Source organism: Carassius auratus, chromosome 31, assembly GCF_003368295.1.
Source record: "Carassius auratus strain Wakin chromosome 31, ASM336829v1, whole genome shotgun sequence".
In the NCBI taxonomy this organism is placed as follows: Eukaryota; Metazoa; Chordata; class Actinopteri; order Cypriniformes; family Cyprinidae; genus Carassius; species Carassius auratus.
The window spans coordinates 5,436,479-5,463,764 of NC_039273.1; the positions used below are offsets into that span (position 1 = coordinate 5,436,479).

At 35.4% G+C, this 27,286-nt stretch overlaps 1 protein-coding gene across 3 annotated transcripts in view; it reads left to right on the plus strand.

Moving 5' to 3' along the window:
* Positions 1 to 27,086, plus strand: part of LOC113050306 (metabotropic glutamate receptor 4-like) — a 143,689-nt gene extending 116,603 nt beyond the window's left edge. For 2 of the 3 annotated variants that reach the window (XM_026213145.1, XM_026213146.1), the window contains exons 8-11: positions 2,615 to 2,751; positions 3,490 to 4,425; positions 12,400 to 12,649; positions 25,722 to 27,085. In XM_026213145.1, the coding sequence (XP_026068930.1) occupies positions 2,615 to 2,751; positions 3,490 to 4,425; positions 12,400 to 12,649; positions 25,722 to 25,771 (1,373 nt within the window). In that variant the 3' untranslated portion in view covers positions 25,772 to 27,085. Of the gene's footprint in view, positions 1 to 2,614; positions 2,752 to 3,489; positions 4,426 to 12,399; positions 12,650 to 24,046; positions 24,080 to 25,721 lie in introns of all 3 variants that reach the window. The other variant, XM_026213147.1, reaches the window with a different exon arrangement.
* The last annotated feature ends 200 nt before the right edge of the window (positions 27,087 to 27,286 follow it).

The following is a 27,286-nucleotide window of genomic DNA, read 5'->3' on the forward strand; positions in this document are numbered from 1 at the left end:
TACAACATCTTTGCAAGATTTGAGACCTACTGTATGTAGCCCAAGCTGTCTTGTAACTCCGTATTGCACATTTGCAGTGCTACTTTTCCACACACAACCCTATCCTCCCCTTCCACACGACTTTGAGTGAGGTTAGAGGCTTGAATGGGCTGAGATTGAACGAGGCGGCCCATCACTTTTCTGTCCATGTAGCCGTCACTTTCACCCAAAGTGGTTTCTTCTTTGTAAGTCTACTGAGTGTGAGGCCTTTAAACTGCAGGCTTTGCCTCCAAAGCTCAGATTGCTGGTTTCCTCCACATTTCCTCCAGCATACGTAAATGGCTGTTTTATTCCTGCTGATGGCTGGTGAAAAATGACAGAACACTTTCATTTTCAGTTTCATTAAGATAAATCTATCTATCTATCTATCTATCTATCTATCTATCTATCTATCTATCTATCTATCTATCTATCTATCTATCTATCTATCTATCTATCTATCTATCTATCTATCTATCTATCTATCTACAATATCGGTCTGTCTGTCTATCTATTGTTCTATCATTCAAACTTTCATTTGTTCTATCATTCTATCTATCGTTCTGTTATTTTATCATTTTATCAGAATGGTTTTCAGTAGTCTTTAGGGCACAGACTCATTGTGATGCTGACAGTGACCATGCGTCTTCTCTGCTGAATATTATGGTTGGAGAAGGATCTCTTGGTCGAGTGGTAAGCTCAGTCTACCTGTGTTTCTCCCTGATCCCATTGTTTGAAGTGCTGCACAATGTCTCATCAAATTAACCTCAGAAGAAAACTCTCAACCCTTTGATGCTGTGGAGTACACTTATGGCTCTAATAAGGATATATGTCTGGGGACTGTGTAGTGGCATCTTCCTGGTACAGTCAGAACCCTATACTGAATAATAAACAGAAGTCGATTTCTGCAAGTTTGCTGTGTCTATATCATGTTTAGTAACTAGATTTTTACAGTTTTTCTCAATCGCTTTGGCATATTCTTTAAAACATTAAACATTCTCTAAACTGTAAGTGCAATTTTCACAACTGCTTCCAGGAACAGTTGGCCTGAAAAATGTAGTATCTCACCCAAAACATTTAATTTAAGCTTCACAACCTAGATATTTTGTCAGTGAATTGGCCAATGTCACCAAAATAAAAAGTGTTTCTGTCATCATGTAAGCTACAACTGTTTTCTTGCATGTCTTTCTATTGCTCAACTGTGAATTTTCAGTTTACATGTAACACATTTCTACAGATAAATGTACTATACAAATACAAATGTATTTATACTGTACAATACTGCTGTAGCTGCTGCAGTTTAATGTTGTGATGTTCCTCCTTGTTTTAAAAATGGTAGTGATGGACAAACTCCATATACCGTATATGCTTCCTAACTTGATTGACTTGAAAGATTGAGATTCCTTTTTCATTAAAATGCCAAGTAGGGTTGCAAAGGGGCTGAAAAAAATCAGCAAAATTGGCGAAAATGTACAGATTTTTTTTTTTAATTTTTACACACTGTGCACAGGCATTTAGTATTTAGGCTCAAGTTTGAGCACCGCTGATAATAAATTCAAACTGTATGGTGAGGTCATATGCCTCAGTGAGTCACTAACTGAGTGCATACTTTGAGAATCTCAATCACTTCATGTGCACCCTCTTGATTTGATGGATATTGTGTCCTTATGAAATTCTCATAATCATTTACATCTATCTGCATTATATGGTGAGCTGCACAGCCACTAAGCATGTCTGTAAAAAATCAATTTCTTAATCCAGATCGGCTGACTCATCAGAGTCTCAAATAAACCTCTCATAACTTCCAAGACTACACAAAGAAAAATGGAAACTCATCAACAGAAATCCACCATTGCTGATAATCAACCTTAGATTTCAGTGAGAATTTCATGTGGATTTCAGTGAGAATTTCTTGTGCCTCAGAATGGTTATAACCCAAACACAAGTAGTGAAAACAGAATTTCTTGTTCTATTGTTTGGGTAGACTAGGCTGTGCAAGGTCCAGGGAATTATGTTGAACACAGTCAGGTGCTTGGAATACAGATAGCTTAACCAAAACTTTAAAGCCTGAGACAGTAGGGTTTCCCACAGAATAAGTCACCTAATTTAAAATGCATCATGGGATGCAGCACCATTGTTATCCTGCCCACTTCGCCTGCCTCCTTCCATAAGCTGTTGCTCTCGCAAAATGGAAATTGCTCTCAATGTACTTGAGGTTAGATATCTGCAAAGGAAATTTTGACTTGTTTTTACAGAGCTAAATATATATGAGGTTCTTTTTTCTCCTTTACATACAATGCTTATAGTTATTTCACAAATAAGTGTTTTTGAAAAGCTAATTTTTATTTACTATAGCGTAGATAATAGCAATAGGTAACCACTAAAGCAATACATTTAAAATTTACTGCTAGCACATTTAGTCCAGCATAACATATAGCAGTTTCCAGTTCACCATCAATCTCAGGTGATTTTCGTTCACTGATTTTGGACGTTGACCTGGATATGTCTGTACATGAGCGGTTGCATATTACTGTGAAGCTATATTGTGTAACACTTTTTGCATCCTTTAATCAAATTTCTCTGCTCACATCTTCAGGCATTGCTGGCAATCCGGTGCAGTTCAATGAGAATGGAGATGCCCCAGGCCGTTACGATATCTACCAGTACCAGATAAAGAACAAAACAGCAGAATACAAAACCATCGGCCACTGGACTGATCAACTTTACCTAAATGTAAGTATATTTGAGACCCCCCCCCCCCAAAAAAAAAATAAAAATAAAAAATCTTGTCTTGTTTGTTCACCCTCATACCATTCCAAACCTGTACTTTGTTATTATTCTTGTCCAACACAAAAGCAATGGTAAAATAATCTTTATAAGTCTTCTAAATTGCTTTGTGTGACAGACCAAAATTAATGTCATTATAATTTTAAGTTCGAGTCCAGAATTTCAAACCAGCATGTCACATTGTACAAAAGTGAGAACGATATACCATATGTGACGTTAGTGCTAGTATTATTAGTATAATACATTTTTTTGATCTTTTCTTCAAACATATTGCTTTAGATTATAGCACATAAGTCAAAAAGACCACTCATTACTGTTTCTGATCATTATGTTGTGATTTTATAACAAGAGCTGCATAATCATTTCTCCCACAAAAAAATATTCTCTAGTGTTCCACAGATTAACAGGCAGCATATGGGTTTGCAGCGATGTGAGAGTGAGCAAACAATGACAATGTTTTCACTTTTTGGTGAACTTGATGCACACATCGCTTACGAAAAATTATTGAAGTATAGCCTTGAGGAAAACTGCTTAAATAGCTCCTTTGAGATACCCAAGACTTATTTTTAATGAGTCAATAGATGAGGAAATGAAAACACTTATCTGAAACGTTAAATGTTGTTTCGTCTTTAGCCGAGATTGATGGTAAATACTGTTTTTTTTTTTCTTTTTTTTGTGATTCAGATGCGGGCGATGCAGTGGCCAGGTGGAGAGAAGCAGGTGCCGACTTCCATCTGCAGTCAGCCCTGCGAACCTGGAAAGCGCAAGAAAATCGTTAAGGGCTCTTCCTGCTGCTGGGTCTGTGAGCTCTGCGATGGTTACCAGTATCAGCATGATCTCTACACCTGCAAGATGTGCCGCTTTGATTTAAGACCTAACAAGAATCACACAGGTTGCCAGCCCATTCCAATTGTGAAGCTGGAGTGGAGCTCACCCTGGGCGGTCATACCAGTCCTGATCGCTATTCTCGGCATCATAGCCACTCTTTTTGTTGTGGTCACCTTTATCCGCTACAATGACACACCGATTGTTAAGGCATCCGGACGTGAACTCAGCTACGTCCTGCTTACGGGGATCTTTTTGTGTTACGCCACCACCTTCCTGATGATCTCAACCCCAGATGTAGGGATCTGTTCGCTGAGGCGAATTTTCCTCGGGCTCGGAATGAGCATCAGCTATGCGGCGCTGCTCACCAAAACCAATCGGATTTATCGGATTTTTGAGCAGGGGAAGATGACAGTGAGCGCGCCACGCTTTATCAGCCCAGCTTCGCAATTGGTAATCACCTTCAGCTTGATTTCCCTTCAGCTCCTAGGGGTGTGCATCTGGTTCGCAGTGGACCCTTCCCAAGCTCTCATTGACTATGAGGACCAGCGCACAGCAAATCCCGAGATGACACGCGGAGTCCTAAAGTGTGACATATCAGACTTGTCACTCATCTGCCTCCTGGGATACAGCATGTTGCTGATGGTGACTTGCACGGTGTACGCAATCAAGACACGTGGGGTTCCCGAGACCTTCAATGAGGCCAAGCCCATCGGCTTCACCATGTACACCACTTGCATCATCTGGCTTGCTTTCATCCCCATTTTCTTCGGGACATCTCAGTCGACAGAAAAGGTAAGAGCCGATGACTGAGTGCAATTCCTTAAGACCTTGCGAATCAAACGTTTTAAAGTAATGACAGCATTTACCGCCCCAGCTTCCGACAAAACATGCCATTCAGTGCGGTCTGTTTTCAGCAAAAAACAGACCAGCGGGAACAAATTGACTATGTTCATTTGGGCTTCACATCAAGCAGAGCAGTAGAACACATTGTTTATTTCAAAGAGAAAGTGAGAATTATGAGGTGCGCTGCAGCGAAGAACTCAAATGGTTTCCTTCGAATCCTGAAAAGGACATGTGCAGCTAGGAAAACACAAGCATTCTCTTTTGCCCATGCAGCACTGTGCTCTCAAAGATAAAAGAGGCTTTGAAAATAGCAAGGAGATTGAGCATCAGCTTTCTGTAGATGATGTAATCAATTGACAAGCAGCAACTGACTTAGAATACCAAGCAAAAAGGCTCTTCATTTTGAGGCCGAATTATATATGCAACTACCCTGGCATTGGCTGCATTACTCATTTCAATTAGAAAACCTGGGACCTTCTGTTTCTGAAGCTTAAGATAAGGGCTTTCTCCTTTTTCAATTTGAGTTTTATTTAATTAGTGCCTCCCTTAGCAAAGCCTTGAACAAGCAATTTCAGCAATGTGAGTATTGTTATACTTGTTGGTAGGGAGCCATTACTGCTTTAAACTCAAGTTTCCCACTGTGCCTTTTTAACCGCTGTTTGAATGACTCATTCAGATATAAAATTGTATGAACTGACTTATGTAATTTCATGTTGACTTAGACTATGTTCTGCCTACACCAATCCCAAAGAAATAACTATATTTCTGCTGACTAGAGAAAATCATAACAATGGTAACTGTAACCCTGCTTTTTCTTCACTTCCCCCTTGCATTTCCTAGACACCTGCTTTTTTGATCTGTGCCATAAAGGTTTTAGCGTGAATTTACAGTATTACTGGTCATTTAGCTGATGTCCTTTCACAGACATTTTTACATTTTTAGTGCAATTTTCTTTAAGAAGTCTATGACCAGATTGCAGTCTGTCTCATTTGTATCTTGGAATAGTTTTTTCACAATTGGATAGTTATATGATGAGTAAAAAAGCATGAAGGAATGAAGTCATGAAATTAAAAATGTGTCGGGTTCTTATAAATGAATGGCTTCTTTAAACTTGAGATTTTAGCTTTATGTCAGAAGACATTAATTGAGTGTTTTTTGGACATTTTAAATTGTGATGATATGGTTTACATTTTAGCAAACGAGCAAATACAGACCTGATCTAGAGGCTACTCCAGTTTTGTGTTGGCTGTTTAGTTTCCCAGAATGCACTGCATCATGAATAAATTAAACTATTACATTTTTGTATTACTGTTTGCTGGTTTATTAAGTTTTTGTTGCAGTAGAACAAGTGATATTGTTTACATGCAATGCAATATGATTTGTATAAAGTAATATAGTTACCAAAGAAAATTACAGTATATAATCAGAGTTTGAGTGTAATCCTTCTCTGTACATCACAGGACTGACGAATCAGTTTTAGCAATTAGTTTTGAACAGAAAATAAATCATGACAAAATCCCACCACTGTGTGCGCAACAAACAGTGTTTTCAGAGGGGAATTAACATATCAAAACAAGAGCACATCAAAATCATCCAAGCTGGCAAGCACAATAAAGCCTGGTGAGTCAGAGATGACATGTCTTTTTAGAGCAATTAAATGCCTCACTTCCTCCTGGCCTGTGGTTTACCTTATCTCGCTGCCTGTGCACTTGTCACACCATTTCTGCCAGACTCCTCATCAGCATGCCGGCTCCATCAGTTGTTTGTCATCTTATGTCAAAGTGAATAATGAATGTCTTCGGAGGCTTTCTGGAGCATTTGAATGTTGGCAGCTGGTCTGGTCCCTGCTGAATATGATCAGCCTGTCAAATGATTAATCGAGAGGTCATCTTATTGTGGTTTAACCTAAAGATTTTCAAATTTGCTAGTCTGGCAGGTAGGCCTCATTGTGCTCTAAATACTTTAGCATGCTTCCTTCCTGGATTTTAGAATAATCCAGATGGATTTTTAGTTGCTTTGTTGGGAGAACTTGAATGCATGCCCAAAATCTTACCATTGATAAAAACCTGTATGTCTAAAATAAAAATAAAAGTTCAGTAAAAAGAGTCATTTTCTGCATCTTAAAAATTAAAGTGTGGATTATAATAGATAAAAAAAGCAATCAAATGAATCCAATTAAACAGATTTTCATCTTTAATATAATAAGTGCTGGCAAAAAGTGTATACTACGTGAAAAAATCGGTCATTTTTCCATTTATTAATTTTTTCTTTCTTTGTTTTAATTTGTGCATTCAAATTTTCAGTTTTAATGGTTAAATCATATTTTTTTAGTTATCAAATGTATGTGTAATTAATTCAAATAATGAAACTTATAAATGGTTTATTATATTATTGGAGTATGTCTTAAAGGAAAATATTATTTCAGGCTTTCTACTTTAAAACTAATTCAAAACTTCTCATTGATGTAAATGGGCCAGATTATGTGAAAAGATGCCTTGCTTTTATCTGCTGTGCCTGTACAAGTTGACATTAAAGATCATACTGTGCAATAAAACTTTATAAGCAAAACTTACAAACCTTTCTTTCTGATGCTGGATGTTATTACAACCTCTCTCATCTTGGCTTTGAGGAAGCTTGATAATATCTTTAGTCAAGCATTTCACTGTACACTGACTGCTATTTGTGTGCATCTCTGCCCTCCAAAACTGGAAGCTATCATTACAGTGCCATCATGTCATTAGGGTTCACTTGCAGAGGTTTTCCTCCTTTGTGCTGCTGACAGAGTAATCACTGTCTCTTTCTGAGTGAGGTCAACATCTCTTATTTAAATACTGGTGTGTGTCAACGATGTGACAGTGTAGTAGCAGTGGGCCCTGACCACTGTTAAATGTCAGTTTCTTTGACATTCGTGTTAAAGTCTGCCATTCATTTGTTGTCACCTAAATCAGCACCTTGTGAAGGCAGGTGCATGACATTTAGCATTACATCACTTGCTCAGCAATGGATCTTCTGCAGTGAATGGGTGCCATCAGAATGAACATCTTGTAAAGTGAAATGTTGCGTGTTTGTAATAAACATTACATAACTTAATAAACATAATCCACAGTAATGCTTCCTCCAGTGAAAAAGTCCATCCCCTGGACTTTGATGTCCTCTCACATTAAAATCCACTAACTTATTTGTTTTCGACTTTTTTTCAAGTTCAAGTTCAATTTGAGCTTTACTGTCATTCCGCTACATGTGTGAACATACAGTGAAATGAAATGTTGTGCCTCACAGGACCATGGTGCTACATACATACAACAATGAAGTAAAACAGTATAAACCTATGCACAACTAACCTACTAACAGATTTTGACTATAAATATACTACATATAAATATTTACCTATACAGTGCATAAGCTAAAGAATACAGACTACACAAATGCTTCACATAATATTTTACCTATACATAACTAACCTACTGATGGTTTTTTGCATGTAAACTGTGCTTGATTTGTGCATATTTCTTTCCTGATTCAGGTGAGACTACTGTTTCACTGGAAGAAAGCAATATTATGGATAGAGATAGCAACGGTTTGAAGTCATATGGATGGAATTTTTTATTACAAACACAAAACGTTTCATTTCACAATACATTTTATTGATGGACTGGAGTCAGGTGGATTGCTTGTGGATTATTGTGGATTATCAGCTGTTCAGACTCTCATTCTGACGGTACCCATTCACTGCAAAGGATCGATTGGCAAGCAAGTGATGTAAAGATAAATTTCTCCAAATCTGTTCTGATGAAGTAGTAGTAGATGAAGTTTGGATAATCTTGGATGGTGTGAGGGTAAATCTTCAGCAAATTTGAATTTACGGGTGAACTATTCCTTTGACAAAATGGCATATACATTTAATTCTGTACAACATTCAGGGATGACCTTGATCCATGCAAATTTTCAGTAAAGTCCAAAGTTTTCATGTGGAGCATTCCAATTTTCACTCCAACAAGCCTTGCTTTGATTAGGCAAGATATTGTCAAATTAAATCTATTGTTTGTTTTGGTATGCCGCATATTAAAGGATTTTAAATTATTTAACATTTTATTATTTTGTGCTGTTGCCTGAGGTCCACTTATAATGTTATCAAGATTTGTACATAAAAAACATCAGAATTTAGAAGTAATAGGATATTTTAAGTTTTTGACCCCCTCCCCAACCACTGCTGTGATTGGCTAAGAGTTTTATATATTGCAAGTTCAAAAGGTCAGTTATGTGCCCAGCACATAGATGAAAATTTCTGCACGTTTGTTTGACAGTCTACAACCTTCATAGATGGACGGAATTCTGATTTAGGTTTAAAACGCAACACTTTCATCTCTTTTTTGTAAATAATATTCAACACTTGTTTGTAAATAATTTCGCAGTAAAATAAAGTGACCAGATTCTTACTGATGTGGTCTGGATCTTCATTAAAAATAAACTTCATCCACTCTTTCTTAATGTTGGAATCAGAAGGGCAGCAATGCAAAAGTTTTTCCACAACTTGGTACTGCACAGCATCTTGTCTTCAAAGCTATCTTTATCGTGTTGTTTCTGCATAGACCTGCGTTTGCCTCTCATTGTTATTTAGCTTCTAAGTGCGCAAATCATTGGGATGGGCTAAACAGAGAGTGATGTAGAAGGTGGGGTTTAGCCACACTATGACATCATAAAGTGGCACATTCCACAACATGTTGTTTTCACAGATTGGCTTCAATATGAGCTGTTTTTAGTCTAACAAGAAAGTTACCTGATCTGAAACGTATAGGATATTTTCATAGTACAACATCTAATATGTCAAAAGATCAAGGGAAATTGTATTTCTCAGTTCATTACCCTCCTGATGTTGATGTTAGACCTACTTCCTATTTAAAAAATGGCATTTCATTTTTTGTTCTTTATGCCAAGAGATAATTTGGCAGCAGCAGGTGAAAAAGTGGATGTTCTGTGTACATTTTATCAAGTACATTTATATGTGGGAGTGCAATAACGGCAGCCTTTTTTTAACTTGTAGTTTCAATTCGAGGGCAGAAAAGTGGAACACTTTGTATGTGTTGAGACAACAGAGACGTCTCAGAGGACTAACCCTGATTCACTGTCTAGTTCCCACCTTAGTATTTCTCACAAGCCTTATTAGATTTTAGGTGCGCTGTCTGCACATACAGAGCCTGAGGTGGAGGCATTGATGAGATACCACTATGAATCATGTGTCATGTGCGTCATTAAATCCTCATTTGTGACTGTAATTGCAACTTCAGGTTCAGCAAGATTAGTGAGAGTTTTCGGTGTATAGACAAAAGCTAATAATTTCAGGCTGGTTTAATCTCTATGTATGGAGCACTCGCTTTCCATTCAGGTGATTTGTTAGTCCCCTTCAATAGATTTTCTTCTTAAATTTGGAACTGTGACTGCGCTGACTTTATTTAAGTGGCCAGTGACTGTATTCAACTATAGCTATTGTCTGAGCCACGGCCTTGTGTTAGACCTCCCTCATATTGAGTTGTGGCAAGCAACATATCTTGATCCTATAGAGTTAAATCAGTAGCTAAACTCGAGAGGTTGTTGATCTGAATGTGAGAACTTATTAATTCATATAAATTTTTGTATTTGTAAGTTGAAAAAGTGCACTCACAGCTCTGATGTGAAAAGCTGAATATTTCAATTTGCACACAGGCAATAATCAAAATACTCTTGTTTTGTTTCAGTTTCACTGCATCATGTCAAGTTGTCACTTACAACCTCTCATATCTGACAGTACAAGTTCTATTCTTTTTGAAGTACTCCTGTTGCAAAACTCACTCGTGTACTTTTATATGCAGATGTGAGAGAGCAGAGCTGGGGGCGGGGCTTTTGTGTGAATGAAGTCATTTAATTGGTCGATGCCTGACTAATGAATAATGCCAGCCATCACGACTTGCGAATAAAGATGTTTTTTATGTAGCAGTTATTTGTAAAACACTGCAAACTATTTTCACTGTATATCGTTAGCTTTGACAAGATTTTAAGACACTAGATTCATCTTGTCATTCAGGAATTATATGGTAAACAAATAATTCAACATCTTTCATATGTGTGTTTATGTTAATTTATGTATTTATTTATTTATTTATTTATTGTAATCTTTGTTTTCTAAAATATTTATATTTATCTTTAATTTTATTTTTATTTCAGTTTTAATTTTAATCATTTTAGTTTTTCAAATTAAAGGGATAGTTCACCCAAAAATTTAAATTAGATGTTTATCTGCTTACCCCCAAGATGTAGGCTACATTGTTTCTTTAGTAGAACACAAATTAAGTTACTTTTTTTGCAGTCTCTCAGCCATACAATGACTGGCAAATGGTAACAGAATCTACAGTAAAAAAAAAATAAAAAATATTGTAAATATTTTCAGCTGTTATTTTAATCACTACATTTGGCTTTTGTGTAATGACAATTATTTAATTGTGGAAACAACCTAGTTGAGACAACTGAAATACTGTTTTTTTAAAGATATTGTACTATATTTCATATATATTTCAATGGCACACTTTAGGATTGTCTAGTGGCCAGTGCTGGGAGGTAGCCATCTGTCTCTTCTTCGAGAAGAGCCCCAGCACAGCTGATGTGGTCCTAACCCTTCCTGTCAACTTGTGCTGAGACTGCTTTCCAGTCAGTCCCTCTGGATGGAGATCACAGCAGTGAGTCATAGTTAATCACAGCACACAGAGGAGCCAGAGACGAGGTCACGTCCACCAGAGCCAAAACACGCAGCAGCATTCTAAAGCAACAGCAGGGGGTTCGCTGCAGTGCCATGGAGTGGCTTGAGCCATTAGTGCTGGTGTGTGTGTGTGTGTGTGTGTGTGGCACTGAAAACATATCACAAACAGAGTCGTTACAAGTGCTTGGTTAAAAATAATAATTTACCTTTCATTGTTTAGGTAAAAGTGTGTGTGTGTGTGTGTGTGTGTGCGTGTGTGCGTGCATGTGTGTGCGCGTGTGTGTGTATTATATATTTTCTGTTTCCACTAAAATATTTGTTAAAGTAGTAATTTGTCATGTTTTTGTAATTTACTTTTTTTTTTTACATATGTCCATATATTTTTATGTATTATTTTGTTTTGTTTTTTCTTTTAAGTTTTTTTTTTTTTTAGTACTCAAGTTATTTTAGTACTTAAACTAAATGAAAATAAGAAATTGACAACTAGCTTAAAGTTTCAGAGAATACATTAACGTAATTTTTGTTTTAGTCAACTATAATGGTTCTCACACTTCATAATCTCAGCAAATGCTGTACGTATGCCAATTATATCATGAATTCTGTGTATTCTGTTCTGACACTCTAGTTATTTGCATATCATGCAGTAGAGAATTATGCATGTTTGAATGTGGTGATGGTGTTTGATGCTTTGGGCATTTTTAGTCACAAGGTTATGACTCTTTCGAAACATGACATATTGACGGTGTCAGTTTGTTAAGGGTTTATTATGTCAACCAGCCCTCATGAGACGAATGTCCCAGGTCACGTGAACAAGTCTTCATTGTTGCATAATACACTCCCAAAAGGACCCCGCTGTGAAGCAGGCAGCTATTGTGTCATCCTGAAAGGGTTTAAGATTGTGAAAATGACCTGTATTATCCTTTACCTACCAAATAAGTAAATAAATGGACTTAAAATATTGTTTTCAGTGAAAATGATTTGATTATGTTTGAAGAAATAGACTGTGGTGTGATATAGAACTAGCACGCTGCTGGGTATTGGTTGCCCAGGGCAACAGCAAAATATACAGTTTCATTATACTCAAATATTTGGCCACAGAAAGCAGTGATTGACCAATTACAACCCAGTATGGTGTGTAGTAATTGCTTTGTTCTCAGTGATTTCTAATTTTCATGTGCTGTGATTTTGTTTCACAGATGTACATACAAACGACCACACTGACCATCTCGGTGAGTCTGAGCGCATCTGTGTCTCTGGGGATGCTCTACATGCCAAAAGTCTATGTGGTGCTCTTCCATCCTGAGCAGAATGTGGCCAAACGCAACACTCGCAGCCTGAAAGCTGTGGTCACTGCCGCCACCATGTCTAACAAGTTCAACCCTAAGGCCAGCCTGCGGCCCAACGGAGAAGCCAAGTCAGAGCTGTGTGAAAACCTGGAAACTCAGGGTGAGTAGGTTTGAGGACAAACATTTTATTGTTATTGACACTGATTTTTATACTTCCATAAACTTGTTATTGTAATCTTTAAAAATTCAATTCATCATCATTTCTTTGCTTACTTAAACGGATCTGAATTTGGAGACAATTGCAAAACTGAGCCTCAGCAGCCTGGATGCAGTTGCTTTATTATTATTTATTTGACTATATATTGCCATATGGTCATTTTTCAAATAAGATCAGATCGACGATACACGATATTATCGTGCATGGGTGGAGGAAGAGAGAGACTCTTTGTTCTTGTCATAGCATAACTGTTTGGTGTTTTAAACCATGTAGGTGTCCAAGAGAGAGCCTATGGAATCACCAAGAATATACAGTACAAATATACAGTACTTTCAAACCTACTGATAAACTAATGTTAAATATAAAAATACTGTATTTAAAACAGCTAGTTCATATATAGTCGGACGCAACTGTCATATTGTGCGTCCTGTGACAAATCTGCCGCATCTGCGCACGGAAGTTATCAATCTAAATGTCAACAGTGAAAATCAATAATGTCATTTGAACATTTTAACACTTATATTGGACATAAACAAACATGTTAAATATAAAGTATGCTATTCAAAACAGGTAAGTTCATATATTTTGAGTAAAGTTGAATTGAACTGATGCATCAGTCATACAGTGCTCCGGACAGCACGCCGCATGACGTGACCGACACACCACCACAGAAACATGAATGAGATGCATACTAACATAACTGTGGCATTAAACTCAGTTAGTGAGGGCTCGTTTAAAATATTGCACATATATAGGCCATTCAGAATACTGGTACTTGTTAAAGTGCAATGAAATACCTTATATCTGCAGACGATTTACGTCTGTTTGTGGACTGAGACTTCACAGGCTACATAAGCCTCATTTGTGTGAAATGCGGTGCTGAAGTGAAATAGCTGGGCAGTTTGATAGCTGAATTATAATAGGCCGCCTCATAACCTGTGGGTCGGGTTGGGGCAGGTAAGAAAATTTTTGTTTAGTTGCGGGGTGGGCCAAATATTTTCATAAAAGCAGGACCTGCGGGTTGGAAAAAACCCTGAACCGCGCATCATTCATGTACATGTAAATATTTAATGAAGATATTTAATGGTTTCAGTGTGATGATCTTAACAAGACGAAATGTAATCATTTGGCTCACTTTGCGAAAGGTTATTTTGATTTTCATTATGTTCGAATTAACCATTTGGCATCAGATATGGGCTAGGCAGTGTGGTTTTTAAATTATCACGAGGAAATCAGTTGAATCTGTACAAAAGTCCTTATCAAAACCCATCTCCTGCTAATTTAAATATCATTAAAACACAGCAGCTGATAAACCGGCTTTGTAATACAGCAGTAAATAAAAGCCTGCTGCCTCAGCAGAAATAAAACTCTCATTGTAGAACAGAAGCAAATCTGTAGCTTTCAGAAACGAAAGGCTGAGTCTTATTTCACATTATATTACTCATTAAGGCCCTGATTTAGCAAGATCCCAAATAAAATATACTAACTGGCTTGTGCAGTCTATCAAATTGTATGTGTGCATTATGGGTATAGACTAACACAAATACCCACATATGCACTTGTTTCATTTTGTATATTTAGGGTTTCAATTTTATGTTGTGGTTGTTTCGATCTTGCAAAAAAGTTTACATTTTGTATTTTTAAATATTTCTAATTTAGATTCAGGACCCGGAAAGGTACTGTTTTGCAGAGTAGTATGTGTTTTATGTGTTTTAAGTTTGAATATGACAACATACACTGTATGTTACATTCAGATTTTGTGCTTTTAATATAATGTGGTATTCATTTGCACACAGTTGCTTTCTCTGGTTTTTACCAAGGGTGATAAATCACTTTGCAAGTCCTATTTAATTAATTTGCATTGAAGCTACCCTTCATTTTGCATGCTCCCAAAATATATTAATTAAGATATATCTGCTAAAACAGAGAACAGGCGCTATGATCTGGTGCTATATCTGGAATACAGAATCCTCAGTAGACACAAGAGATTTTATTTATTTATTTATTTGTTATTTTTTTGCATGTGCCATCTGGTTTGCATGTTTTATATGCACAAATCTTTAGTAAATCACAAACTAAAAGTGTGCGTCACTGCTTATGTGAATGTGATTAGACAGTACAGCAGACTTGAGACCTCATCAATTGTGCCTTGATACCTCAGATTGCCTTTTAGTCTTTTTTTTTTTTTTTCAAATAGCCTCTAACATTAGCATCTTCATTACCTTAATCTGTGATGTGATGTCAAATGCAGCAGACAGGGAAAATAAAAATGCTAATATAAATCCATTTCAACCTTTCAGTAGACATAGTAAGATATCTACTGTTAGCGATGAACCAAAATTGATTTAACACCTGTAAATGAAAAGTCTCATTAGACCAAAATGGAAGTTACCAAAATGAAAGTTTTCATTAAGCCAAAGTTTTTTTTTGTTTGTTTTTTTTTCAACATTTGCCAACAGAATTAAATTTGTACTCTAATTTGCTGTCGAAATATAAATATTAAAATGGTGGCTGTAATAAAAACTAGTTTTCATGACGGATTTTTTCAAACATTCATTCAAAACAAGACAACAGGTTGAGTAAAATATGATTAATATGTAACAAAGTAGCAAATTGCTCATTGAATGGCTTTCCTGAGATAATAACAAAATTACACAACATTGTTTACGAGCTGATTTATTGATTTCCTGATACTACTTGAGTGATTACTTGAGACATGATACATTTCTGTAAGTTGTACTGTTTCTTTCAACAGAACTTCTGATGTTCATTCATGCTTATTTTGTGCTACGGTATAATTAATAGTAAAGGGGAAGAGATCATTGTTTCACATGCTGCTTGAGGTGCTACAGCAATCTGTCACGCAACATTACAGAGTGCCAAAACCACATGTATTGTTTGTTTTTTGGATAACATTTACATAATTTGAAAGGTGACATTGTATAATCCATATCATTATCATTTAAAAACGGAAAATCTATATTGTTAATCTAGCTCTATCGTGCACACAGGTGACATATTCACCTGTTGTAGTCTGTATTGCATGAACAAAATAAACTTGCCATGGAAGTCAACGATTTCAGCCTGAACAGAAAATGCTGTTTTGTTCAAATTTTTGTTGATGCCATTTTGGTGCATCACTGTCTACTATAATACAGTCAAATATCTGCGCTTCATATGTTGTTTACAAAAAGCTTTTTTTCACTAGAATACACAGATCATGTTGAATTGTCGTCAGTGAAGAATCTTATTGTTTATTTGCAGGCAGATGGTGTCACATCTACTATCAGGGGCTAACAGGGTCATGCAACCAACTATACTTACCCTTGGATGTGGGCCATGTTGTTTCATGCAAGCTGAAAAAAGCATGTCCAGATGCATATATAAAAAGTCCACAAGAAAAAAAGTGTCCAGGCAGAGAAAAACACAAAGAATGTTAAAATTCATAATGATCTGAACTGAATATGACATTGCCTAAGATATACCCACATGGAAAGAACCTATATGTGGATATATGTGCATATACAGTTTTGTTCAAAATAATAGCAGTACAATGTGACTAACCAGAATAATCAAGGTTTTTAGTATATTTTTTAGTGCTACGTGGCAAACAAGTTACCAGTAGGTTCAGTAGATTGTCAGAAAACAAACAAGACCCAGCATTCATGATATGCACGCTCTTAAGGCTGTGCAATTGGGCAATTAGTTGAAAGGGGTGTGTTCAAAAAAATAGCAGTGTCTACCTTTGATTGTTCAAACTCAAAACTATTTTGTACAAACATTTTTTTTTTTTCTGGGATTTAGCAATCCTGTGAATCACTAAACTAATATTTAGTTGTATGACCACAGTTTTTTAAAACTGCTTGACATCTGTGTGGCATGGAGTCAACCAACTTGTGGCACCTCTCAGCTGTTATTCCACTCCATGATTCTTTAACAACATTCCACAATTCATTCACATTTCTTGGTTTTGCTTCAGAAACAGCATTTTTGATATCACCCCACAAGTTCTCAATTGGATTAAGGTCTGGAGATTGGGCTGGCCACTCCATAACATTAATTTTGTTGGTTTGGAACCAAGACTTTGCCCGTTTACTAGTGTGTTTTGGGTCATTGTCTTGTTGAAACAACCATTTCAAGGGCATGTCCTCTTCAGCATAGGGCAACATGACCTCTTCAAGTATTTTAACATATGCAAACTGATCCATGATCCCTGGTATGCGATAAATAGGCCCAACACCATAGTAGGAGAAACATGCCCATATCATGATGCTTGCACCTCCATGCTTCACTGTCTTCACTGTGTACTGTGGCTTGAATTCAGAGTTTGGGGGTCGTCTCACAAACTGCCTGTGGCCCTTGGACCCAAAAAGAACAATTTTACTCTCATCAGTCCACAAAATGTTCCTCCATTTCTCTTTAGGCCAGTTGATGTGTTCTTTGGCAAATTGTAACCTCTTCTGCACATGCCTTTTTTTTTAACAGAGGGACTTTGCGGGGGATTCTTGAAAATAGATTAGCTTCACACAGACGTCTTCTAACGGTCACAGTACTTACAGGTAACTCCAGACTGTCTTTGATCATCCTGGAGGTGATCATTGGCTGAGCCTTTGCCATTCTGGTTATTCTTCTATCCATTTTGATGGTTGTCTTCCGTTTTCTTCCACGTCTCTGGTTTTGCTCTCCATTTTAAGGCATTGGAGATCATTTTAGCTGAACAGCCTATCATTTTTTGCACCTCTTTATAGGTTTTCCCCTCTCTAATCAACTTTTTAATCAAGGTACGCTGTTCTTCTGAACAATGTCTTGAACGACCCATTTTCCTCAGCTTTCAAATGCATGTTCAACAAGTGTTGGCTTCATCCTTAAATAGGGGCCACCTGATTCACACCTGTTTCTTCACAAAATTGATGACCTCAGTGATTGAATGCCACACTGCTATTTTTTTGAACACACCCCTTTCAACTAATTCAACTAATTGCCCAATTGCACAGCCTTAAGAGCATGCATATCATGAATGCTGGGTCTCATTTGTTTTCTGAGAATCTACTGAACCTACTGGTAACTTGTTTGCCATGTAGCAATAAAAAAATATACGAAAAACCTTGATTATTCTGGTTAGTCACATTGTACTGCTATTATTTTGAACAATACTGTATGAAACCTATATGCAGTGTATATGCACATATATGATAATATATATGCTGCATATATACTCCATATATGTGTATATATGCCACATACTGTATAGGCAAAATTGAGGTGCATATATGTGCATATACAGGATTTTGCTTCTTCATATCCACATATAAGCCCTATACATACAAGATATATCTTCTATATAGCTAATGGAAGGATCTGGTCATTTTGTAGCTCATATCTCATTTTTGACTGTCATACATGATGCCTAGCTCATATTTTTTGTTTTTTTCTATTTGATTGATCTTGAGTAAATAAATAATGTACATTTCTACATTTTGGACTTTTATTTATGTTGCCTAGCAGCTATGGATTTTAATTTTACTATTATAGGTGAACATATAGGTGCATATATACGTGCATATATGCACCTATATAGGTATATGTATGCACATATACTGTATATCTGTACATATATGTACACATATGTGTAAATATATGTGTGCATATATGTACATATATGTACATATAATATAGGAAACCGGTCAATTTTATATATGTCACATATATTAAAAACCTATATAAAAACCTATATTGAAACATATGTTTATATAGGTTTTTTCCATGTGGGTATCTGTACATTGATTAGTTTGGGAAATAAAGTATCATGTTTATCAGATTCAAAGTTTCATGTTAGACTAGGAAGGCACAAATTAACTGCCTCCATTACATTGCATCTGGCATTCACAGCAACGCACATCCTCTCTGCTTTCATTATGATGCATTTTATATTCATTTTGCAGTGTAGCAATATCCAGTAAATCATATTGTGGGTCGTAATAACAAAATAGCTCTGAATTAACGGAGATGTCCAGATAAATGTTTTGAAAGCAGAATTAAATTTGTTTAATGAATGTTGCTACATAGATGAAAATTCACCCAATTAAGCATGACTAGTTAGAGCACAGTTTTCAGCAAATATTTACCATCAAATGCATGACTGTACTGGACTACCACCAGCCCCAGTGTGCACTTCATCTGCTCACTTTTCGTGTACATATTCAGCAGCTCTGTATATCACCACTTTGAATTCACTGCAGTGGAACTATGTGCTTTTTTAAATGAGGTGTAAGAGTCAGTGACTACATTAGCATGTGCCCTTTTGAAAGATCCTACTAGAGTTAACACAAGCAGGTTTTTTTTTTTTTTAAAGCAAATGCAAGCCAACAGATAACTCAAGCTCCATAACTCACGGATGTCTAACATTTCACTAATGCATTAAAGGGGAAACAGGATCTCCTTGTTGATTCTAATTGATTCTAATCTTCTTTTAAGACTTAAATTGCATTAAGTTAAAGTGTCTGTTAAGTGTCTTAATGTAGCGTAATGTGATAGAAACGTTGCTATAAAGTGTTACAATTACTTCTAAGTGAATTACATGACAATGAATTATTATGTAGCTCCTAATTGTATTTCCTAGTCAAGCAAGGTCTCATCTCTCTGTGCCGTTATATGCCGTAATCGTCATTATATTATTAAATTGTGAGCTACAATAACACAGTATAGTATAGTTGAATATATCATTAGACTTTGTGAACATTATTGACCAAATAATTACCAGGAGGAAACTTAGTTTTGTCAATGGTATCTGACTTGTGAATGTCAAAAAACATGTGAAAGATGGCGGGGAGAAAATCTCCAATAGATGTCAAATCTCTAGCAGTGTTTTTTATTTTATTTATTTTTTTTTTTTTTATTGATTATTTTATTGATTAATATAAATCTAAAGCGGTTCAAGAAATTAGTCTATTAAAATCACTGGACTATAGATTTTTTTATATAAATATATAGTCGAACGATATTTTTCGAACAATTTTATTACACGGATGATTTAGTTATGAATTTACACACACAGAATAATGTAAAGAATTTGCATAACTAACTCATATAGGTAATGTATAAAATGGATAGAATATATATTCACTTGCACTTATCCACTGTTACAAATGAAAAAAAGTAGTATACACTGTCGTTCACAAGAAATTTGTTTTGATAAAAACTAATACATTTATTCAGAAATGATATGTTAAATTTATCAAAATTGATTACATTTACATCGTTGTAGATATATATATATATATATATATATATATATATATATATATATATATAGATAGATAGATAGATAGATAGATAGATAGATAGATAGATAGATAGATAGATAGATAGATAGATAGATAGATAGATAGATAGATATTATAAATGATGTTCTTTTGAAATTTATTTTAGTATATTAGCAAAACAGCATAATAGAATGATTTCTCAAGGATCGTGTGACACTGAAACCTGGAATAATGGAGTTGAAAATTCAGCTTCGCTTTACAGAAATACATTTCAAAATAAATTAAAATAGAATACTTTCGATTGTAATAATCTTTTTCTTTCTTTCTTTCTTTCTTGATCAAATAAATGCAGCCTTGTGGAGAATAAGAGTCTTCTTTCTGTACAATGCTGTACATTTAAAACATCTTTCTGACCCCAAACTTTTGAATGGTAGTGTCTATTTTAATTTAGCTATTTCCATATTTGTAGAAGCATTCCCAGGTATACCTGAAGGCAACATAAAACACTAAAATAATCCTAAATCACAATTATTTTCAATAAATGAAGTATTGTTTTAAAAAATATTTTAAAGAGCTGATTCCATTAGCATTGAGTCTAATCTGGGTCTAATTCTGCGTAAATATTCAATAATAAAATAATTTTAGGCTTTCGCACAATTTTAATTTAAATGTTTAATTTTAATTATTCATGCAGCCTAAAAAGGCAGCATGCAACCCATGACGAAATACTGTGTAACATGCAATAGTGCATTCTTTTAAGGTGATGAGTCTTTAACGAAGGCAACAAAACATATTTCCCACCCATTGCTTTTTCACAATTTTTAAGGCTTTTTTTACAGCGGGTGTCTAGAACGTCTTCACAGGCTCACATTTACCACATATGTGATGGTGTTCACTCGGCCTATTCTGAAGCACTTAAAGTCACACTTCTGAATTCACACTTGTTGTCATCTCACAGGAGTTTTACTGCCTCTAGTCTTCATTTCTTTTGGAAGCTGCAGTGATACTTATTAATACGTATTTCACGTCTCACAATAAAAATGCCCCCAGGTACGTTTTTTGTGATGAGACCAGGTAGGGAAAAAAAAAACAATCAAGATAAAGACAAGACATGTTTAATGTAGCTATTCTTATAGTGTCAGGCAGCGCCTATATATGGCATATTATTCACAGTCATAGTGAGATGCACTCCATTAGAGTATCTACAAAAGACTTGGCAAGAAGTTTTATCACTGATATGAAAGACACTTTTGGACACAAAGTAACAGACCATATTTGATATCATTGCAATGCAGAACGTGTATATGTTTAGTGATGCATATAAACAAGATCAAAATGTAATGCATTTGTGATGTTGCCTACAAAGATCATAGAAACTTGCCAAAGAATGAGAATGACAAGTTGATCAAACTACATTACATTATATCAACATCAATAGGTTTTCTCATGTGTCCTGTGAGGAAAAGAGTTTTGCTCTTGCTCTTTGCGAATTGTAAATGTGATCAATTATAATACGAGTGAGTGGGTCACCTTGTTGGTCTCCTTGAAATAGTCTCTCGACATCATAATCAAGCATGAACTATACTGATTAATTGTTTGTTGAATTGAAAACCGCAATATCGTATTTTGTTGCCTTGATAAGAGTGTTTTCTGTACAACAGCTTAATCACTGTCTACTTTATGTACACTGAAGAATATTGTTGTAAAAGCAGTTTTCACTCAGAAATTGCACAATTCCACAAACAGTTAGAAAGAAATGGTAAGAAACCTTGAAATGAACATGAAATTTTAGGTTAGTAAAACTGAAACAATTCAATTATGTTTATTTAAAACTTAGAAAAACCAATGTTCATTTAATTTACTATGTGTTGAAGGGACAGTTTACCCTCAAGTTGTTCCAAGCCTGTATGAGTTTCTGTCTTCTGTTGAACATAATAGAAGAATGCTAACCATACACCCATTTTTGGGTGGACTATCCCTTTAATGTGATCAAGCTGTCTGAAAATGATTATGCTTCAAATTCCTTCAATCTTTAATACTTATCTCTATTAGCTGATCCACAAATCTAAAATTAATAATTATTTGCTAGGCTTTGTTTTTTTTTTTTTTTTTTTTTTTAGGTTTAGTTAATGTATGCAGCATATTCCTTCAGGCTACCTTTTAATGACAATTACACTTGTAATGCCCCCTGACAATTTCTTTGCAAGGTTGTTTAATTTCAGGGAAGATTGAGGCAGAGAGAAAGCACCTCCTCATATCCAAGTTTAATGGGCCTTAAGGCCAAATGGGCACAGAAACATATAAATCTGTGTTTGCAATGGGTGTTCACACACCATAGAGCTGATCAGTATAAAGATATTAAACTGTAGACTGCGTTCTGTTAACCTGGCTTTGTCTTCTTGTAGCATATTGCTAGATTTTTCGATTTAACTGCTCAGTTTTTTCATTTAAATAAATAAATGGTACTCATGAAAAATACAAAAACATAAAATCCTGGGATGTGTTTGAAGAGTACTGTCCCTTTAAGAGAGTGTTGGTTTTAGTCACTGTGTGCATGTAATGATAGCTGAGCTGAGCTGAATGCGCTCATGCATTAAAAAAAGTTCATAATGTTACTTTGAAATGCGTTATAAACTTATTTAAGCACCAAATTATGATTGTTCATTTATCTGTCTGTACTCTCGTAAAACACCAAACCCAACATTCAATTTCCAGTGGTTATAACTCTTAACTGTTTTTCAAGGACTATCTAACATCCCAGAGCATGTTTAAGCATTGTTTGTTTACAGTTGTTTACAGTACAGAGTGCAAAAAGCTAAATCATTTCCTGGATGATTTCCCCTAAAAGTGATTTAAGCCTAGTCTTTATTATGTTGTGATGCATAAATTTGCTTCTAGCATAAAAACTATCAGAGTTCGTGTATAAAAAAATTATATGGTAACACTTTACAATAAGATTTCATGAACTAACGATGAACAATACCTCTACAGCATTTATTAATCTTAAAATAATGTTCCTTTCTACATTTTCTATTACATTTTTAAAATCAAATGTAGCATCTGTTAACATTAGTTACTAATATTAACTATTCATAATAAATATATATTTAAAAAATGAATTATCATTATCAAAAGTTAATATGCTGGAAAAATATTGCTATTGCTAATGAATGCAACAAATAAGACCTTACTCTAAAGTGCTACCAGTAATATTTTACAACATTTTGTTTTAAATAAGACTGCACTGCAGCTAATATATTGCTATATGACTTTTATCCTAAATTATTTAGCACGATTGATATTTACAGTGGCATGTTACTGAGCCTTGCAAATGCATTCACAACCTTCGAAAATCCTACATTGAAATATACTTTTTAGTGACATTTTTATTTTAAAAGTCTAACTCAAGTTTATTTTTATATAACTTTGTTGTGTTAGGAAACTTCATAGAAGAGATAAAATACTGAAATGAGCTTTTTGCATACCCGGTCCCTGCATCGCAGATGATCCCAATATACACCGATGGAAAACAATTGCCCTGATGAGGATACAATCACCTCACAATTGTGCTCTGCTTGTGGATCCTTGAAATAACAACCACATTATCTGGATTTTTTAAATGTATCCCTACAGTAAAGGGTTCAGCTTGTGGATATAAAGAACATCTTAAAGGTTGAGGTACTTGAATGCGATGCAACCAATAAAGAAAATGCTTAAATTGTTGTAAACATTTTGAATGCAACACTTTAAATGAACATAATTTACATAAAGCTGAAACTTTTCTTTTAAAGAGAGAACTCAGAGTTGTTGAAGAGCATCTGAAAAGAATCATTTAATCCAACTTTAATCAAACATCAAAGTGTGCATTCCGAAAAAAAAAAAAAAAGTTTTTTTTTTCTTCTTCTCTCTCCTTATGGTCATATGATTCAAACATGTTATACGTTCAGTGTGTTTTATTTCAACTTTGTAATAAAAAAACTGAAGTCAAGAAGCAGATATCTATCATTTAAATTGTAATTTCTATACAGATGTAAATAAAACCTGTCTAATATATGTAACCGCTCAACCTTTGTTTCAGGATATGTTGATGATAACTAAACAATGAAGACAGGTAAAGACTTTAATTATTGGCCAATGCTTGGCTTACTGTTGGACCTGATTGTTGAATTGAATCGTGTTCCATTTAGCTTTAATGATTAAACTGTGCATATCAATTAGCTTTTATTCCTTTGTGAATACACTGACATTTGTTAAAACTGCTAAAGACAAAAAAAGCATGCATGCTGCATTGCTTTGCAAATCACTTGTTTGAACAGGGCTTTGTAGGTGAGAAATACTATACAGGAGAAATCCCTTAAGATAGCAACAAATTTGTTCTTATGCATTTTTCAACCAATAGAGAGTAGGTATGAAAACTTTCAGAACAGTGCATGGCCTAGATTGCATAAACACAAGCACAAATTGGAATAGCAGACTCAAATAGAACAGTATAAATCTATGCTAGATGAAATCAAGTAACTCCAATGATATTTTATATAGAGGAAAATAATTTAAGTTTGCTTTTTGTGACAATGTCCCTCCCTCTTAGCTGAAATGGAGCTATTTATCTGACTGTACCTATGGGTCAGTGCTCCATATGCCCAGGGAGAGTCCAGACTGAGAACCACACCAGTAGTGTTGGGTCAAATATCACCTCACCTTCCTTATAGCAGCAGCTCTGCATGATTGCATGAGGTAACTATTTGATCTCCATATAACGATGCAATGAGCTTGAATTTTCCATTGACCCTCCTTCTTTGGCAAGGTTATTACACAAATAGCTGTAGACCATGTCACTCACGCAACATTTGTGATTGTTTGCACTATAACGCTATTGCAAAATGGATTATGGGTTTTTGTTAAATGAATGCTTTATTAGCAGACCCGTCACTGTTTGCAGGTATTTGCATGTGTTTGAAAGTATTAAACTGTCTTTGTGTCCAAAAGGTGACAATAGTCCCAGTCATATAAACCATACGTTGATAACAAGAAAGACAAGTCTGATATCAAACAAGACATGCTACTTGACGTCTGGCAAATTAATAGCAATATCAAAGGGACCAAAAAAGGACCTAAGAAGAAATAAAACATGAGGATCTGCGTCAGTCGTATCCTCTGAAGTTAATGGGTGCCATCAGAATGAGATTTCAAATAGCTGATAGAAACTTCAAAAATAATCCACAGGTAATGCACACCAAGACATTTATACCTTGAAATGAGTACTCCATCCATAATATTGCTTTCTCCAGCGAAAAAGTCCTGAATCAGGAGAGCAATATGCACAGCACAGATTAAGCATCATTTACAAGTGAAACAGTTCAAAACCATTTTAAACTAATATGTTGAGAAAACAGCAGCAGATGGACTTTTTCATTAGAAGAAGTGTCATTATGGATTATGGACTCATATTTCGGTTTGAAGTTAAAATCCCTTAATTCTAGAATTCTTTATTACAAACACACAGCTTTTCACTTCACAAGACAGACTGGAGTGATGTGTAATATTTGTAGAATATGTTGTCTGTTTGTTTTTTATCAGCTGTTTGGACTCTCATTCTGATGACATCCATTCACTATGAAGGAAATCTCTAAATCTGTTCCAGTGAAGAAAATACAATTTTTCTCATTTCAAATTTTTTGCAAATTTCCATTTCCTTTAAGCCCTTCTCCGACTCAAATTATCTGTTTTTTATCACGTTCTTTCTTCCCTTGCAGGACTCAGCCCTAAACAAACGTACATCAGCTACAGCAACCACGCAATCTAGGTAAGTGATAAAAGGCCACTACCGAATCCCAGAAGTGACCCCTGGAAGACAGCATTTCAAGATAAATCACTCTCACGTTATGTCACTTATGGACGTGAGATAGCGGATGGTTGGAAGACCCCTCACAGACATGTTTCCATTAATGAAGCTTATGTGAAGTCACATAGAGAGCATCTTGGGAGGCTGAGACTGTTGAGGCGGTGATGTTGGAATAACGTTCTTACATCCAGACTTTTCCATTACAGCTTGCTCTATCTATTCCAGATGTCATTGTTAAAGTGATACACACTAATTAAGGACAACATGTCAGTGTCTGCTGTTTCAGTGACGCTAACACTATGTGGTGGCTTAAACATAAAAAAAAAGGAAGAAGTAAAAAAAAAAGCATAAAAAAAATCATTCAAAGCTTTTTCCTCTTGTTTTCTCCTTGGTGATGACAACAGCAAAGACAGTGTCCATTGTTTACAGATGTTGAGCATGCTGGTTTTGACATCCTGTGCTGTGTTGTTTTTTTTTTTTTTTTTTTTTTTTTTTTTCAAAAAATAAATAAAAATAAAATCCTTCTGGAATGCTGTTGAACTATGTTGCTGTATTGTTACCTCACCATGGGCCTTGTGAAACTGTTAAAGATGTACGAAGTGCTCTTTGGAGTAATGTTTGCTTGTGCATATTAAGTACAAACCTTTGAAGATCTCAAATTTGCCCTGTTTTCCAAATTTGCTATAACTGTCACAGTCACCTGTGCAAATCTGAAAACAAAATTTAGAAATGGTGTGACGTTTGTCGAATGCTCGAGATATCGGAACCAATATCCAATGGACCAGGATAGTGCGAGTAAGTCACTTTCAAGCAAATATAGCTATCGAAGACTCTTCAATAGAAATTGGAAGAATCACAAACCTCAAATAAATTAATGGTTCCAAGAAGCTCGGATGACAGAGTAGATGGCAGGATCCTGTCTTCATGTCTGGAAATGTCAGGTGATAGAAAGAGACAAGCTGTTTTGTCTCTTTAGATGTCAGTGAATTTAAGATTCAGTTCTTATGATTTCTTCTCTCTTCTTTGTTTTCGCACTGTTTGTGCTGCAGAATAAAATGTCTATGTTGACCGTGATAAATGGCAACTTAATGTGTTTTCCTGATTGCTAATGTTTGCTTTTCATCCTAAAAGAGAAAAAAAAAAAACTACGTCAGAAACAGTGCCTGAATTCAAGTATTTGTAAAATAAGACATATGAGGTATGTGAAGCATGTTAATTTTTATACATAAATAATTTCTAATAAAGAAATTTTTCAAAACTCACTGTTTTCTGAAAAATATTTTCATGTTGGCAAAGTGTCTGGTATTTATTTTACATATGGCTTGGGTACACCGCAATACAGTTGCTAGGTTGTTCTGGGTGGTTGCTAGGGTATTGTTTGGCGTTCACTATGGTATATGATGTAAATATGTGGGATTTTTTTCACTCGTTTTTCCACTGTCAAGCAAAAACCCGAAAGTTGGATTGCTTAGAAAA